General features: G+C 30.2%; 1 protein-coding gene across 1 annotated transcript; it reads right to left on the reverse strand.

The window, feature by feature from the left end:
* Nucleotides 10521-17812, reverse strand: LOC18599586 (uncharacterized sugar kinase slr0537). The gene is made up of 5 exons (XM_018122271.1): nucleotides 17172-17812; nucleotides 15860-16122; nucleotides 13493-13610; nucleotides 12049-12257; nucleotides 10521-11161 (listed from the first exon to the last, which is right to left on the reverse strand). The coding sequence occupies exons 1-5, from the start codon at nucleotides 17577-17579 to the stop codon at nucleotides 10708-10710; spliced, it is 1452 nt and encodes a 483-aa protein (XP_017977760.1). The 5' UTR covers nucleotides 17580-17812; the 3' UTR covers nucleotides 10521-10707.

Here is an 18622-nt window from a genome sequence, read left to right on the forward strand (position 1 = left end):
AAGTCTTGTTGTAATGCAAATAGACTAGCTTTGTTCTTTTTTTTTTTTAATTTATTTTCCTTTTTAGATAATGGAGAAAAATTTTTGCTGACATTTAGGCGGTTGATGATAAGGGATTAAAGATTCATTTAGTCAATTGGGCATCATGGTGAAGTAGAAGTAGTCAATTTGGGATGTCAAATCATAATTTTTCTTTTTTCTTTTTATTTTAGTTGATTGGTGTAATCCCATTAAAGTTCCTTGGCATTGTGCGAATATGAGAAGATGATAATAATTGGAATTAGGTGGTACATGAAACATTAAAAAAAAAGCTTGATTTATAACAATTTAGATATAACTAATGGTAATTTTTCCTTTGAAATAATTAACTACACCAGTATTATAAATGTTAACCTCAGTCACATGACTGTAATGCATTTGGTAGCCAAATTGTGATATATATTGCCAAAACTTTGGTTTAAAGAGCATTCAAGAATGATTCTTATTGTTTATGTATAACTACCAAATATATCAAATTGAACAACTGCAATGCTCATGATTTTGATAGAATTTTTTTTAGATTAGGTGACTGTACACTCACAGAAACGCTCTTACTAGCTTCAATATATAGCTTGCAAGAAAGAAATATGGAGAAATGATTATATTTTTACTATAATTGTTGGTTGGTGAACTCCTATTCAAGTCATTACTTGTTTTTACATTCCTCGATTTTAGGAACTCAAACTTTTCTTTGAATGGAAAGGTCAATCCCATGCACTCACCCCAAGTTATGCATTTACTTGTCATGGGGGCTTTAATTTCCAAAAAGAAGGATTACCTTTTTTTATTACTTTCATTTAATAGTTATAGCATCCAACATGTGATGTTACATATATACATGGTGTTAGTTATCACTGGTAAAATTAATTGTAATTTTAACGTGTAGTCCTCCCTTGTTTCAATTTTTAAAAATCCCACATAGCAAAATAGTACTCTCTCTGGTTTTTTTTTTTATCACTTTCATGAATTTAAGAAAACAATTTTAACTTTGACGTAAATATATTAAAATTTTAATTTTTTTTTATAATTTAGATGGTCAATGTTTTTAATATGAAAAAGTAAAAAAAAATGAAAAATAAATTTATAACATAGAAAAAATAATTAGATATATAGAAAGGAAAAAAGACTTCATTTAGAGACATCTCAAAGAAGAAAGGTAGACAAAAAAAAAAGGAGTAGAAGGGGATAACAATTCAAGGAGGAGAAATTAAACAAAAAAGCCCCATTTTTTTTTATTATTACAGAGATTTTTTCTAGAAAAAAAAATCTCTTTGATGATGGGGAAATTGATTAAGTCCTTGTATACCAACAATACTAATAAGTAATTTAACAATATTTGCGATTCCCCTTCAAACTTCTATAATAATTAAAATTCTAAATTACAAAATAAACCCATCAAAATTTAAAAATTAGAGTTCCTTGCAATTTCTGGTACGGTCTTGAATTGACACATACTTTGTCTTTTTCACCGGTAATACCGGTAAAGGGCAAAATTTTCTTTGTTTTTTTCCTAACTTTTTTTTTCTGGATAACAAAAAATGAAGTAATATTTTCTGAATTTAATTGGGGTGAAAGTGATGGGGTACACGCCGCCCTTGGAAGTCGAAGCACCTGAAAATTGCCGTCGTAATCAAAGCCACTTTAATTCTCTCCAGAACGACACGTGTCCCTCAAAGTCCAATAATTGTACTTTGGTCAGTTCTGAGCCGTCCATTGCATCATAAAAAAAAAACTCATCTTATGCGTTGTACTTTAGTTAGAANAAACAAAAAAAAAAAAAGAAAGAGATGGGGTTTATTATATTATTTATTAAATAAAATAATGATTATTATAATATTAAAGTCTGATTATGGTGGGGTTAGTGATGGCTAAATCATATAGCACGATTTTAATGTTAAATTATGGGAATTTGGAATCAAATCCGTATTCTTTGACATTAACAAGAATTTCATGATTATCTAATTAAGGGGATGAAAAAAAAAATTTAAAAGTAAAAAAAAAAAGGGCCATTTGCTTGGGTTTCTATCACATTGAAAATGAACTCTCTCATACATTCAGAAGAATATATATTTTTTCTTTAAATGAGAAAATTTTATCGCCTACTTGTTATCAATAATTGAAATGTGACGATAGCTTTGATGTTTCATTTACGAGAATTATTATATCAAATGCAAATAATTAATAATATAAAATTGGTAAATCACAATCAATATATAGTCATTAAGTATGGTTAATGACCCATTAAAATAAGTAAGAAACCGAGCCTGAGTTATTGGTTATCGTAATTGTTGGGGGACTAGCCAACCAAGTCTAAATTAATTATTCATTGCTGCAGCAAATGTTGGAATATTGTTGGGAATTATTTTGTTATGTAAATGGGAATTTTGTAGTATATATATTTCATAGTCAGTCAGAAATTATCAAGATCATTACTATTAATGTTGCAAGAACGCAAAAAAAAAAAAATTAATCATTTCATGCCAAGATGATTCTGTCTTCATTTTGAAGAAATAAATAACCTTCAGAAAAAATGTTCCATGTCAAGCTTTAACTTTTTAATTTTTTTAATATTTATTATTACCTTAATAAATACCTTAATATTTAAATACCTTAATATTTATTTTTTATTTTTAAATAATAATTTTATACAAAATATGAATATTTTTAAGATGAAAACTTAATTGTTTATAAATAAAAGACAAATATAATTTAAAAATTATATAGTTTAATTATATATAAATAAAAATTTGTAATATAATATCTATAAATTATTCAATGTTATTATAATTGAGAAAATATTTTTAAAGAAAGTCTTTAAATACAATTAAAATTCTTATTTATAAATTGAATAAATTTTATTAATGTGTATAGTCAAAATATTTTTAAAAAAAATTATTCGACACAATTAAATTTTTTATATATTTACAAATAAAATATATTTTATTATTAATAATAAAAATATATAAAATGATAATTTAAAAATATAATGAATAAATATGATAATTTTTGTCAATCAAAATATTTCTAACATGCGTAATTTTACATATATTATATGAATACATATAATTACATGTATAAGTAAAATTAGAATTATACTCAAAACAATGACTAAACAAATAGAAATTGAATATAACTGAAGAAAATCTAAAATAAAGTTGGATAAAATATTGATGTGGTATTATGAGACTTAAATGGTTTCATACCTCATCCTTATCACTAAGACAAGACTCTATCAATCATGTGTATCAAAATTTTACCTCAATCATGGTATATGAAGGATAATGTTATTTCCCATGCAATTACGCACTAATTCTTTTCCCTATTTTGCAGTCACCAATTCTATAATCATAATTGACATGTGAAGAATAAAAGATCACTATGAGCAAAATAAAAAGGAAAAAAAAAAAAGAAGAGAAGGAAAGTGTGATCACTTGTCGTTTGTATTAAAGAAAGTACAAATGCTTATATGCTTTCATGTCTCCTCATTTTCTTGTCCTAAGTGGAGTGAGATGTTGAATAAAAAAACCTTCAACCCCCCACTATAGAATTAGAATCCTGTACTTTTCATGACAGATATTGAATTTTCAACACATTAATTTAGACATTTAATAATAAAGCAAATGATATAAAACAACCATCTTCATTGCTGATCCCCAGCTATAATAAAATTGTAGAAATTAAATGGTCAAAATATCTACCATATCCTTATATTCATGTATTTTATTAATTTAGTCTATATATTCAAAATCAAAACAATTTATTCATTCTTCTTAACGATATCTAATTTGACTATGAAAAGTGATGACGTTAATGTTGACCCGACGTTGATGTTGCATCAACATGTCATGTGACATCGTCGTGATTACATGGTAGTGTCATGTGATCTTAATATGATAACATGGCACTAACATGCTGACATGTTGGTGCCACGTGGTAGATTAAAAAAATTTTCAAAAAAAATTATGCCATGTCATAAAGATTAAATTGAACAAAAATCATAGTATAGGGATTAAATTAAATAAAATTGAAATGTTAAGAGATTAAATTGAAAAAATATTTAAAAAATATAAATGTTTAAGTAGATAATAGATATACTTATTAATAAGCTAAGTATTTAAATGTAAAATATTTATGGTGTTAAAAAATATTTATAAATATTTTCTTACTTGATTATTTGATTTTAAAATATGTAAATTAATTTATCTTCTTTGTAAAAATTAAGTTTGAATTCTCTTTCTATAAAAAAAAATTTGAAAAGAAATTCATAACTAAATTCAAATTTAGAAGAATAACTTGCGTTATATTAGACTAAAATGATATAAAAAGACTAAATAGATTTTTTTTCTTTTATTTATATTAGTATAAAATTTTAAAATTTATTTGACTTAGTTTTTAATTTGAGCTGAACTCAAATTTGCAAAATAAGTTTATTTAGTTACAATTTTCACAATTTACAAATACCTATTCTTTTGAAATTATTTAACTCTTACTTAATTTACCTTTTGTTTAAATTTACTCAAAATTTTTTATAAAATGATTTTATTTAAGTTGAACAAAATCAAAGAATTAAATTTCTTCGATTTTGAGTACAGAAACTAAATTGAATAAAATGTATGAGTATAAGAACTTGATGGATATTTTAACCAAATTAAACCTATTTCTATAAGGAGATGATAATTTTGGAATTCCATAACATCCGAATATAAAGAAAAATAAACTAAAAGGATATTCATTTGTTTTAGTTCTAACGGACAAGCCATCGCATTTTTCAAAAAAACTAAGAGCACATTTATTTTTGTGTACTAGGATGAAAATTATTCCGTTAACTAACACTCATTCCTAATGATGAACTGCTAAAGAATTAGGTACCACAATGTCATAATTTCATGATATCAATAAGCTTATTTCATGTATTCAAATTAGTGATAATCTGAATAGTTAGTGACGAAGTCAGGATTTAAAAATAGAAGAAGTAAAAATAAAAAATTTAATATTTTAAAAAATAAAAACAAAAATTTAAAATTTTAAAATAAAACAAAAAATATATAAATTTTTAAAATTTTGGAGGATGGGGACCCCTACAAGACCCTCTCCCTCCACCTCTGTAAATAGCCACTGGGGCTTAACTCAACTGCTAATTAACATAAAAAATGATTCCAGTGGAGTTCTTAAGTATATATTTTAATATTTGTGTTGATTTGCACCCAACTTGGAAAGTATTTTTTTATATATATAATTGAAAAAAAAATTAAATTTTATTTTTTAAAAAAAAATTATGTATCAATTAATAAGTAAAATATTTAAATATAAAATTATTATTTATTTTAATTTAAAATTTTTTATTAGTTTTATTCACAAATAATGCATTACAAGTATAAATTGAAAGTTTTATATATATATATATATATCATAACCGATCCTCTAAATTCTCTATATTAGATTGGTGTTATTATAATCTCCTCTTTTTAAGGCATTCGCATCCTTGCCAAACTCAACGCATCAAATATAGAATGAAAATGGCACTAGCGTTGGAATTCTAGAAGCGTCTCCCACCACACGTACTCAATGTAGTACTTTGCTCCTTGTAGCACTTACATCTTGTACTTTCAATCGGCGAGATTTTTAATATCAATTATGAACATTTGTATTGAATTTATGAAGTTTTGTCCATATTGACTTGGAAACTATTACTATTTCATTCATAAAAAACACTTTGTAAGTGCTAGTGTTGGTATATATCATAGCTGATATTCTCAAGTTTTCACTATAAAACTGGGGATGTTACAATGCTCGTATAAAATATAATAATTATCTCATAATCAAAAACATTAATATTTTCACTAAAATATGATGATAAAAGAAAAAGAAAAACACCTCAAGGAGGCAGCGCTTGCCCAATTATTCTGAGTTGCACTAGTTGCTTCTTATCCTCAGCACAAGACAGAACTTTATGAACCCATCAATCACTTTTTGTGGGTCCTTATAGCATTTTCCTCCTCTGAGATATGCTTCTGTTCTATATGTGCCTCTCCATGTCATGGATTCTCTTACTAACTGTATTTTTCCTATATTTATATATATTTTTTAATTTATTTTTTGTCCACTTGCTCCACCATGAAACCAAGCTTCAGGGTCGTGCAGGATAGGGTGGGATCCCACCACTGAGGAGGCCCCTGCCCAAGCCATGGTGTCAATCTCCTTCTCCTTCGTGATCGCTCTCAGTTCATTTCACGATATGCATATAATAAATGCAATTTAATATGTATTTTGTACTTATTGGCTGATAGCCCCTGTTAGGTTACCCACATTACCAATATAAAATATATATATATAAAGTTCAAAGAGGAAAATTGTGGGCATTTTTTGTTTCGAAGTGAAGCTGATTTAATGCTCTCTCCCGCGTACACACGCACACAGATAATTCTTAAAAGACGTAAGATCTTTTTTTTATCATCAAACATAAAATGTTAACACTAATTAAATTTAATTAGCACAACTTTAAGCTCTTATGACTTTGGATATAATCTTGTCACTCTCTCCTCCCCGTTTTTTCTTCATTTCATAAATATTGATTATTAGTGATAGAATTAGAATTTCACGTTTGAAGGGGTGAAGGGTTGAAGATAATGTTTATAAAATGTTCATATTAGAAGTTTAATATTTAATAAAAATATAAAACAACTTAGATAGAAAAAATTCATATAAAAATTATATAAATCAATTTTAAAAATTATTCAAAATAATCATTTTTGATAATTTACTTAAAAGAATTAACTAACATAATCATAAATAATTTAACAATGATAATAATTTTAATTTCTAAATAAACTTAAAAATAAATAAAAATTAACAAATATAATAACAAAAATATAAATGAGAAGCAATCGCCTAAAAAATATTAAAACTATCAATAAACAATTCAATGAGGAAGCAATTTTAAATAAAAAACTTAATTATTCACAAGAACCTAAGAAAAAAACACACAAAGAATTTGTAGGAAAGCACTTAAGTAATCCCTAAATAAATAAATAATAACTAACTTTAGGTGCTTGATCAAATCCCTATTTTGTTACTTTCAACAAAAAATTGACTAAAATGGTAAATTCTAAATCAAAATCACAAATAAAAATGATTAAATAAAAAATTTAAAGTTAAAAATATTAAAAATAAAATAAATAAATAAACTAAACTTATTGAGTATTATGATATGAAAATTGAGCTACTAACTAAAGGTTTTCTGCACAAAGAATGCTGGTAAATAAAAAAATATAAAAAATATATTTTTTTATTTGTAAAATATTTCGTAAAAAAAAAGAAAATAAGAAATGATGGTTGTAAAGTTGTGGAGAAGTGTGATTTGAGAATAATTTTATTACAATAGTTTTTATTTTAGTTTTATAAAAGTTAATTGTTGAAATAATTATTCTGGACATTTCATCAAATAAAAAATTATTATTAAGATAAATTATAAAATTTCAAAAAAATAAAAATATATTAAAAAAACTTTAAAAGTTTTGTAAAGGTAAAATTATAAGATTTCAAAAATATAAAACAAAATTATAAAAAATGCAAAATTGTTGGGGGGGCCCTACTAGCCCCCGCCCCCCCCCCCCTCCGCCTCTGCTGATTACTGAATCTAACTTACTCATTAATCTAAAAATTTTGTTAAATAATTATCTTCCTTATGATTGTTAGGATCATGCATATATGAATGCTAAAATTAAATGAAAAACATGCTTCATATAATTCCCTTGGCCATATAAAAATCATGACATGAATCAAACATAAATACGAATATATATATTAAATCATCGATGATGAAGGGAGATAAATTTTCTTCTCATACCATAAATCTCTTATCATTTTCAAAATTTCAATATTAAATATTTAAATTAAAATTGATATCTTTTAGTTAGAAAACTAATATGTTACAACATTCAATTCAACACTTAGAATATCGGGAGGAACAAGTATGAAGAGGGTTGCATTTATTATAAGAGATTGGTCTTTGATTCCCCTTTAATTCCAACAAATAAGCTTGAAAATTAAACAATAATATTATAAAAAATGGTTGGAAAAGAAGAAAAAGTGGTGTTGAATAGGAGAAAAATAAGTTCAGGTAGATCTGACATGGACCATTTACTTCTTTAAAGTCACTTTTTTAAAACCTTAGACCAGTCTGACCACAATAATGTCCTACTACTAGACTCTAGAAGGGTGGCCTGAGTTATTCAAAGGCAACCATTCAATACGTGGACTTTTCTATTTTTTTTCCCTTTCTTTTTTTTTTATGAAAAAAGTGTTATCATTTTCTGACCACATATTTTTCTTCTTCATTTTTATTATTTTTGTTTCATTTTTCTATTAGTGGCTCTAAGTTTGAAGGAGTTGTACAAGAATTTATAAAGGGGAGGCAAAAAGTACAAATGGAAAAAAAGACAAAAGCATAAACTAGCATTTTGTTTGTTTTTTCTTTAGGGTTAGGGTTCTTTCTTTCTAATCTCATCAAACAACAGAAGGAAATACAACAGCGACAGGCACACAAAAAATAAAAAGAAAATACAAATAATTTGCAAATAAATAAATAAATAAAAAGGAGGGGCAAAGTAAGTAATAAGCAACCATTAAGAGGTTTGGAAAAATACATTTGGGCATGTTTCCTTCATTATCATATTTGGAATTAATTTTCAATGGGATGATGAATGAGGGGTATTGATAAAAGAAAGAAAAACTCTAAAAAGGAAGAGGGTTGTTGATTTTTAGAAGAACAAAGTCCTAGAATCACATGTACATATATTGCCAAAATAAGTCAATTTTTGGCCTCAACCACTCTTTTTTTTTGGATGATGGGTTAGTTGAAAAGTTTAAACCTAGTTAACGCTGATCAAAGTCAATCCTCTCATCACTCTATGGTTAGACTTGGTCACTCCCCCTCCCCATCCCCATCCCCATCCCCATGTACACATTTAGTGGCATAAACTAGACTAGGAGGGGCTCTCTTAATTAACTTTTTTTGATGTCCTATTGAACCCAGAACAAATTTAGAATCATATATGCACAAAAAAGGGGTCTAAAATTTTGGGAAAATGTCAACAATTGTGTTCAAGACATAACATAATTATCTAACAAATGTTGTTTTACCCGATTTTTATTATCTGATGAGACATAATTTATTATCATTTTAAGAGTGGTTAATTATGTGTCTAGTCGAATATTTGTCCTAAAAATAATAAAATAAAATAGATTTTCTCATTGCTGAGCACGATTGTGCCAATCCAAGTTTGTCTCCTTTCCTTAGAAGATAAGAAAAATATGATACTTTGACTAAAATTTCAAATGTTCCTAATTTGGTTGCTCCAATCAGGCTGAAAAATGAATTAGTGGGTTAGTGCGTTGGAGATTGGCTCGGGAAAATTGTCTGCTGTGAGGTCAGCTACCATAAATGCCAAAGAATTACTTGGCAGGACAATTTAAATGAGTGCTGTATGTGTCGTGTTCACAATGAAGCAGATTAAAATCCTTTTGGGACCATTTGGAGGCCTCTACCCACTACCCACCTTAGTCTAGCACAGGCTTTTCTGTTCACCTAAGGCTGCTGGAATATAACATGTTTTTCCAGTTATTTCATCATTTTTATGTTGAATTTGTTGGGTAAGAAATTTATGTTTTGAATGTTTTTGAGAAGCAGATTGATGTAAAAATGCTTAACAAAAGTTGCATAAATCTTGCGGCAGCAGCAGCTGCTTTATGATATGGGCTATAAGTTATTGGGTGAACCTTGATCTGGACTCATTTTCCAGTTTTAATTAATCTCAAAACATTTGGCAGCTCCAATAAATTAGATGGTCGAGGGATGCAGGTGGGACAGAAGTACAAGCATATTCTAAAAATCTTGCAGAAAATGATGGGCACCAATCTCACTAGCCTCATCGTAAGTCACAACCATCTACTAGGAATGGAACTTGTTTCGAACTTTCAATCACCGAATCTCATTCATTGCATCACAATCATCTATATATCACAACACACAACTAGCTATTAGCTATGGAAAATCATTTCCATCAGCAATCTTATTCATCCCCCCATCATCAGCAATTTGCCAGATAAATTTAGAGTTATGATCATGGTCAAATGATTGTAACCTAGTGAATAGACATGGTGAGTGATCTTTACATTTCTCATACCTAGCAACTAGCAATCTCTTGAATCAAATAAGTGTGTTTCTGCACAGCGTTTCTGAGAAGGGAGGCATAGTCCACATGTTGGGGGCTTAGTTGTGTCTAAAATTAATCTCCAACAGGAATCTTGCTGGTCAGGAGAACCTGCTGTTAGATTCACATATCCAAACATTCAATTAGAGGAGTCGTTGGGGAAGGAGGCGAATCTAAAATTTTTTTCCAGAAACTGCATGACCTGAAAACTAGAATTACTTGTCGACAATATCTGCTGTCTTGATGAATATAGATAACACTGCAAGATGGTATGAGAATTAATTTTTATAACATTGATACTGGATGACATTGGAATGACTATAGAGTTTGAATCAATAACAAGGCAAATCTGTTGCCAGTATAACCAATGTTTAGATGGATAATATACAAGGTTACAAGCTATGAACAAAGAGATCCAAAAGAATGGAGAAACCAACATGGGCCTCAAGGCACCATGTCACAAGCTGGAAATATGATCTGAATCTACATCTGTCCGTACAGTAGAACTCGCCAGATTGAATGCAAATGACTCTGACAGATCAACTGCATCTTGAACCCTAAGTCGGGTCCCCAGTTGCCCAACAACTGTGGCTGCAATCCTAGCTGCTAATGTACCCATACCTTTCAAATCTGAGACACCTCGTAATATACCATACAAAATACCAGATGCATATGCATCACCAGCACCACATGTGTCCACAGGTACACATGGAGAAGGAGGAATATATACAGCTTCTCCTTTCACACCTATATAAGATCCTCTAGGTCCATCTGTAACTGAGACTAGGGGAACAAAGTGGCTAAGATACCTTGTTGCTGAAATAGGGCTTTCCTTTGAGGAAAAGTGACATAGAGCTCCTGCTTCATCACTGTTTGCAAACACAATATCCGCATAATTCCCAACAATTTCCCTGAACAAGGGCAAAAAAAATAATATTTGAGAACTAATTGGAACAAAATCACACGGAAGTTGACATGTACTGAGCTGAAGGTTATTATGAAAGCATTCCACAACAGATATAGGGAGCCACCTTAGAATAGAATTCATAGAGATGCTTAGAAGTAAAATCATGATAATAGAATCAATCACGGCTGCAAATTGTTTTAAAACAGTAAACTCTATTAATCACCCTGTAATATTGCCAACTTCCACACTTATCAGTAAGTTTCTCCTCTAACAAGCAGCTTTCAAACTTTCCAGAAGTTGCAACATTCCAAGATTATTATCAACGGATGCAAATGCAAATAGGCGTCTGACCTCTCAAGAAAATTTCAACTTCCTCATTAAGCTTCAAGCCAGGTCCATCAGTTTGGTCAGATTCTCAACTTTTTCAAGAATAATAGAATATTCATGTATGAAGATACCAACAATGAACTTTTTCATCCAGACAGATATCTTTTCCAGTAAAGACAAGTTCCAAAAATATTAAGCATCCTGAATTATACAGCTAAATTTTGATCATGTACACTACTTTCCAACCTCAGAGGGTAGATACAAGGGTTTAGCTTCCAAATAAAAACCTTCAAAAACCTAGAAAGCTCATCACCATGTGCCTAATTTCAACATTCAGGTAAATCTAGTTTTTTTAAAGCTGCAGATTTCTATTCTCTCTTAAAGGAAAATCAAACATAAATTCCAAAATCCTTACACCACTATCAAATTGTCTTCAATCAAACTATGTACAATTAAAACCAATTGCATTATTCTTTATTATAGAACATATAAATACCTTCTAGAAGACAAAATAAAAAGCCAACAAATTCTAATATGGTTGACTAAAATGGACAACAAACTTACCAGAAATCATCATAGTGTCTCTCAATGCAGGAGATATCTGATGCTGTGACTGCTACCAGGGCACCACTCTGGCGTGCTTCTTCACATGCCTTTAAAATAGTTTTGATTGTATCAGGAAGTTCAAATAAATAGCCCTCTACAACAAATATGTTTGTTTTAGAAACTGCGCCAGCCAAGCAAGAATCATAATTAATAGTTGATGATGTACCCTGAAATAACAGAAAGAAGTTATTAGGACTGCATGCAATTCACCTCCCACACCATACACATGCTCTTAAAGAAAATTAGGACATTGGAGAGTTTCTGGTGGCATGTCATTTTGAAAGAACTTTTGCACAAGAAGGGATGCAAAGAATTTGGTATACAGTTGACAAAGTGTTGCAGCATAAAAAGGAGTTGCTCAAACATAAAATTTTATATTATAATTTTATTATATTTTATGGGCTTCATTGAAATTTTTATATAGATATAGAAGTTTCAAATTATTTAGGCACTTTTATGTTTATTGCTGTTTTCCTTATTTTCTAAGGACTAGGGCATTTGGGATGTATTTGGCATTTTGCATTTCTATTAGGATTTAGGGTTTAGAGATAAGTAACTATGTTATTTCAGTTTTAAGAGGGTTTTGATTGATGGATTATTGAGACTTAAAATTATTAAGTTTGAGGTTTTTTCCTCTGTTGATTCGCTCTGGCTTCCTCCCCCTAGTCTTCCATTACTCCCCCAATTTCCTCTGGTTCTCCCTAATTGTTTCAACCTATTTCTGATTTTCCCTCTGATTTATGTTATATATCTCTTTCCCCTCCCTCTTCCACATCACAACACCATGATAAGGTCAGTACATAAATTGCACGATTTAAAGTGACTAAACTAGTCATTACCACATGGGTTGTCCTCGAGATGATGGCAAAACAACAGCAAAAAATGATAGACTACAGTAATCCAATAGGGAAGCAAAGAGTTGATCTTGGATCCATTTTTTGAGGCATCGTCCACATAATTCAGTAAAATACAACAAAAAAAATTACTCTCACAGACAACCAGTATGTGGAATGAAAAGCATCTGTGAACAAGAAGCACTGTATTCTTTGACATTAGACATGAAGGGGGGAGCATCTAGAAGCATGTAGACCCCAAATGATGAGAAAAGTTCACAAAATGATTGCTTTTCCAATTTGATACTCAATGCTTATGTAACTATGCATGTGTGTGGATCTGCAATACAGAAAATAAAATGACACTAATATATTTTCCCTCTAAGAATTCAACCCAATGCCCAAAAAGGAAAGCTGCAAAGCTCAAGTGTGTGAGTCAGAAACTTTAACAGTGACTACATTATATCAATCATAACTCAATTGAATCCCAATCGGAAATGAGACTATAAACTTCAAAATTTATGTGGCCTTCAAAGACTGTGATAAGTTATTTGTGAAAGAAGTCTAACCTGATAAGCAAGCATTGTGCGCTGAGCATCTGGAGTTGTGAGAACTATCACTGTTCCTGTTGTCCCATCCTTGATAGGTTCAGAAAGAAAATTCACATTTGCCCGATGTAATTTTGCCCTAAATACATCAAGAAATTGGATTTTTAATCAACAAGACCATTGCAAATGACAAATATCTAAATGAGTTAAACAGCCAAATTGTAATTGCCGATAATGACAATTTAAGAGTAATCTTAGATATGTGCAAATACCATACGCCTTAGATTATTATATATTAGAAGAAGCTTACAACAAATTTCTATGATGTACAAAACAAGGAGAAACAAAATTTTTATCATCCTGGTAATACTGATAGTAAGGAGATCTCTAACATTATTGCTATTCTTCTCCTCCTTCCAATCCCTATATCGACCTTAAAACAGATAAAACTACGTAGAGGGAGGACCCACAAGATGCAAGGGAGGAAACTACACTTTCTATATGTAGAAGTGTAAAAAACCTCAAATCAAAAGTTTTGAACCCTATCATTACCACAATTTACATCCACTATGATGAAAAGGACTCCAGAAACTTGCACAGATTCATGGCATAACAACAAATATTGGACAAGAAAAGAGAAAGGAGGGAAAAGAAAAAGGTTGTGGGATGGAATTCCAATGGATAAAAGGGGAAAAGAATAGTAGAGTTTAGTACAAGAAAAGAAGTAAATATAAGCTTATCAAGGGAAGTCTCAATTACCAAAGGTTCCTCCACAAATATATGTGAGACTAGAATCAGAAAAATTAGATTATCAGACAACAATTTAATTGCTCCAGTGGCAAAAATTATCATAACACCAGACTTTAGCTATCAAGTTTGGATACCACAACAAAACGAAGCCCCCTAGGAACCACATATTTCTGTTTTTCTTTTATCAAAGTGCATCAAAATGGTGGACCACTGAAGTTTATGGGAGTTATACAAGAGAAGCACCCCCAAAAAATACAACACAAATTAAGACAAGGAAAAGGGACACAGAAACTATAGCCCCAATTTTAAGCTTACAAGAAACTCAACCAAAACACTGAATTATAAAATGCAACAGAAACTGAACACTAGAAGTAAATATCCCTAAAATCTCAGCTTTAGTATGGCTATCATGATGGTCAATCACTTTAAAACCTCCACCAACTCTTTTCTTAAACAAACATCAACATACACAGAAGAAAAATTTCTCCTAGCAATGTGACTATTAATCATTCCCTGCAGTTCTTTTCCACATGCCAACACCTCCATTATAGTTCTTGGCATGACTTAATGCACACGAAATAGGGAATAAAATGAAGCCCACAAACATCAGAAAAAATGTCAACTTATTATTGCTTAATCCCAGCAGCAGTCCAGATATATATGGAAAAGTGTGCACACCCATGAGAGCAGACCTCATAGAAAACAACTCTCAACAGCTAGCAGAAACAAATAATAAGACTTAATTTTGTATTATCTTTTCTTAATGGAGCTCCGAAAGGCTTCACTAGGCAATGAATACCTAAAAAGTGCATCCACCTAGACCAAGTCCAATCTTGCAAGATTCTGACAAAATTTGGCATCCCATGCTAGTGCATGGTATCTACATTCATGTACCTAGAACATATAGCTTTTTCATCTTCTCAACCCTCTACTGACAAAATACATCTGTTTAAGTTTTGTCACAATAAAAAATGTGATCTGCTTGGATAAGGATCTGAAATCCAGAAGGGAAGAAAGTGGGTCATTGCAACAATACCAGCCACCTCCTAATTCTATCAATCCTCATACTTCAAAGTCCTGCAAAGTGTAGATTTATGACAGAGGAAGCAGCAAAAACTTAACATCCCACCTAACTTCTACTTAATATGTCCTAATCATCTTTAAAACAATCATACAACATAAAGGGCAGACATTACTGGCCAGATTAAATCAGAGCAACCAATCACCTCCTGACATCTTCTGCAGTGAAGACTTTCAAAAAAAAAAAAAAAATCTTCTGCAGTGAACCAATTATTATTACTAAATAGTATAACTTAGAAGAAAGTTTTATACAAGTTTTTTTTTCTTTCTTTCGTTCCGTTCTTTTCTTTTTTATTAAAAAGGACAGAAGAAGGGGGGGGGGGTTTCTAAAAGTTATGGCAAGAGCATATAATAGGTACTGTGAGCAATTCAATAAAGTTTGTGCTTGACATATCAGATTCGACATGTTTATTCTAAAACGAAAATAAATGTAATTCTTCCTTGGAGAACTTAAACATCCACAGTTCCACTAACCAGAAATTTCTCACTAACAGGCTCACACAATTAAACAAGTTGAGAAAGGCAAAAGGACAAAATATTCTCAAAAGAAAATCTAACCTGTAAAAGCCACCCAAGGGATCACTACCTATGCTGCCTGCCATAGCTACATTTAGCATAGGGCCTCCAATGGGCTTACTACCAAGCCTTGCCAAAGCCACCAGACTGTTGGAAAGAGATCCTCCAGCAGCTGCCTTATAGCTGCAACCATCCATAGCCCGCAAAACTCTACCCCTCTCCTCATGATTCACAACCTTCCTGGTACCCTTCTCTAATTCCAATCTCTCCAAGAATTCATCATCAACCATGCCAGAAAAGTCTACCTAAAAGTTATAGGTACAGAAGTCGGTAAAATAAATAAATATATCTTCACGACACAAACATGCAAACAAAACTATATCAAAAGCTGCCAAACAGAAAGTAAAATTAGAGTAAACAAAAAAGAATGAGATAATACCAACAGGTGTTAAGAATACAAGTAACTGGTCTTGCAATCAATTCTCTGTGTTCGCAGAGAATTTAAATAATTAAAAGTTCACAAATAAATGAAGCAGACCTACTAAAGAGTTGAGTTCTGAAAATCCAGCCCCATTGTGGTTCTATTGAAATCTTATACCATCACCCAGATTTTCTCCATACCAGTTTTTGTCCTTAAGAATTTCATTTCACAACTCAACTTCTTGTAATTCACTTTTAAATAAAGCAACAAAAGCAGAAGCCACTAAAAATAAACTGACAGACAGCAAATTAACAAACAAAATGTAGAAAGGCAAACAATTCTTCATGACCTCTAGGCAAAATTTCTACATGTTTTCAATGGCCAGAGAAATAGGGGGGAAACTCCAATTTGATCCTAACTTTTTATTAATAATACATAGTCAAGCACCTCATTTAATTAGGTTCTATTAGGTTGTCACTTTTATTATGTGTTTTTTGGCTCTGAAAATAGAGGTTGAATATGCATCTAAATTCTAAATAGAAAAGCATAACATTTTTTAATAATTAAAATTTAAATTTTGTAACGACAAAATGCATAATTTACTTTTAAATGGAACAATAATATTTCGATAAACATACTACATTTTAGTTGTTTGCTTAATTTTATCAATGCCAAATTTTATGTAAGGGAAATTGAAATATAATAACTACATTTATAGAAGTCAAAAAATTTCGTTATCCTTTGTAAGAAAGGGAACAGAAAATATACTAATTAAATGGCTTGTTTCCTTAACATCCAAGTCTCTTGTCTGTTTCCTTAACATCCAAGTCTCTTGTCTGTTTCCTATATTTTCTTATAAGAACTAAATATAAACATTTACAGAAATAACAAAACCTTCTAAAAAAAAGCAAGAAAAAAATGAAGAAACTTTACCATGGCTTGACCAAGACCAAGAACATCCCATCTGTCAGGCAAGACACAAAAAGACCCAGCATTCTCTTCGTCTTCATCCTCCTCCTCCTCCTCTTCTCCTTCACTCTCAAATTCCTCTTCTTTGCTGCTACTACAGCTACTACTCCGTCTAGAACTACAACGAGCAGAAACCCAAAAAAGCCCACTTTTTTTTTTCCCCATTGAACCAAAATTCACCCTCTCATTACCTTTCCCATCACCCAAGAACCTCGAAGCTCTCATAATCCTCCCATTCGCATAACTTTCTTTGCGGTGATATAGGGAAGAGAAAGAAGAAGAATGCAAGTGGTAAAGAGAGAAAAATGGAGAGCAAAAAAGGGAATTAGTTTGAGGAGGAGATGAAATAGAATTAACGAAAGAGAAAGACATAGTAAATTCCTTCAAAAGTTCGATTTATTTCCTCTAGTTTTTTTCTCTTTGTTTTATTAACTAAAATGGGATTTTTCTTATTTTTGGAATTCTGGGTTTTGGGTTTCCTAGTTTAGGATGGAGAAGTGAAAGCAGAGGCCAAGGAAGACATCTCCATCCACAAAGATATAGGTGAATGTTTGAGAGAGAGAGAGAGAAGGAGAGTCTTAGCTTTGCCTTTCCATTTTTCTGTGTTAAGGATAAAACGAAGGCGTTGGCTGTTTCTCAATTTTAATTTTTTGAGTTCCAAGATTTGGTTACGTGGCCTCTCTTGGACTGTTAGATTTCGTTGCTAGGAAAAGTCCTTAGATTGGATACTAAAAGGGGTTAATGCCTAAACAGGATCTTCAACTATACATAACCGCTCTTTAACCTTTTACTAATTTTAATGATTTTTTTCCGACAAGCTTTTACAATTAATGAAAATATAACTGTTGCTAGTTATAGTGACAATTGTCATTTTCATTCAAATTATTTATGACATAACATACTAACATATTTGATAATAAATAGACTTATTAGGTGATTTGTGACATATCTTGCGACAAATGAATTATTGATCACTTATTAATAAAATTATAAATAAAAATATTTTTTGATTGTTTTTTAATTAAAATAGTATTTTTAAATTTTATTTATTTTTCACCAAATCTTTAAAAAATCGAATAAGAGAAAAATGAAAAAATTTTAAAAGAATTCAATTTTTTTTTATGATTTCGATAAATGATCATAATTGGCGAATCTAAGTTTTAGACCTTTTAGTTTTATTACATGATCATATCAATTAGGTCATATGCTGTGTAGATAAAAAAAATGACATTAGATTTAATGATTATTATATTTTTATGAAATTAAATTATTTATTTGATTTAAAATAAAAATTTAAAAAATAATTTTCATGCAATAAAAAGTGAGGGATTTAATTGGATATGAGAGTATAATACAACAATTTTTTAAAACTTAAATCCATCTTAAAAATTTTAAAAAGTTTTTGCACTTACTTT

Source organism: Theobroma cacao, chromosome 5, assembly GCF_000208745.1.
Source record: "Theobroma cacao cultivar B97-61/B2 chromosome 5, Criollo_cocoa_genome_V2, whole genome shotgun sequence".
Classification (NCBI taxonomy): Eukaryota; Viridiplantae; Streptophyta; class Magnoliopsida; order Malvales; family Malvaceae; genus Theobroma; species Theobroma cacao.

Bases quoted from the DNA above. Each gene is read 5' to 3' on its own strand.
- LOC18599586 (XM_018122271.1), bottom strand. From the start codon at position 17,579: ATGTCTTTCTCTTTCGTTAATTCTATTTCATCTCCTCCTCAAACTAAT. The intron at 16,123-17,171 runs GTAAAGTTTCTT...TATAACTTTTAG, and splicing joins TTGGTCTTGGTCAAGCCATG to GTAGACTTTTCTGGCATGGT. The intron at 12,258-13,492 runs GTTAGACTTCTT...CTGTTATTTCAG, and splicing joins GCACAATGCTTGCTTATCAG to GGTACATCATCAACTATTAA.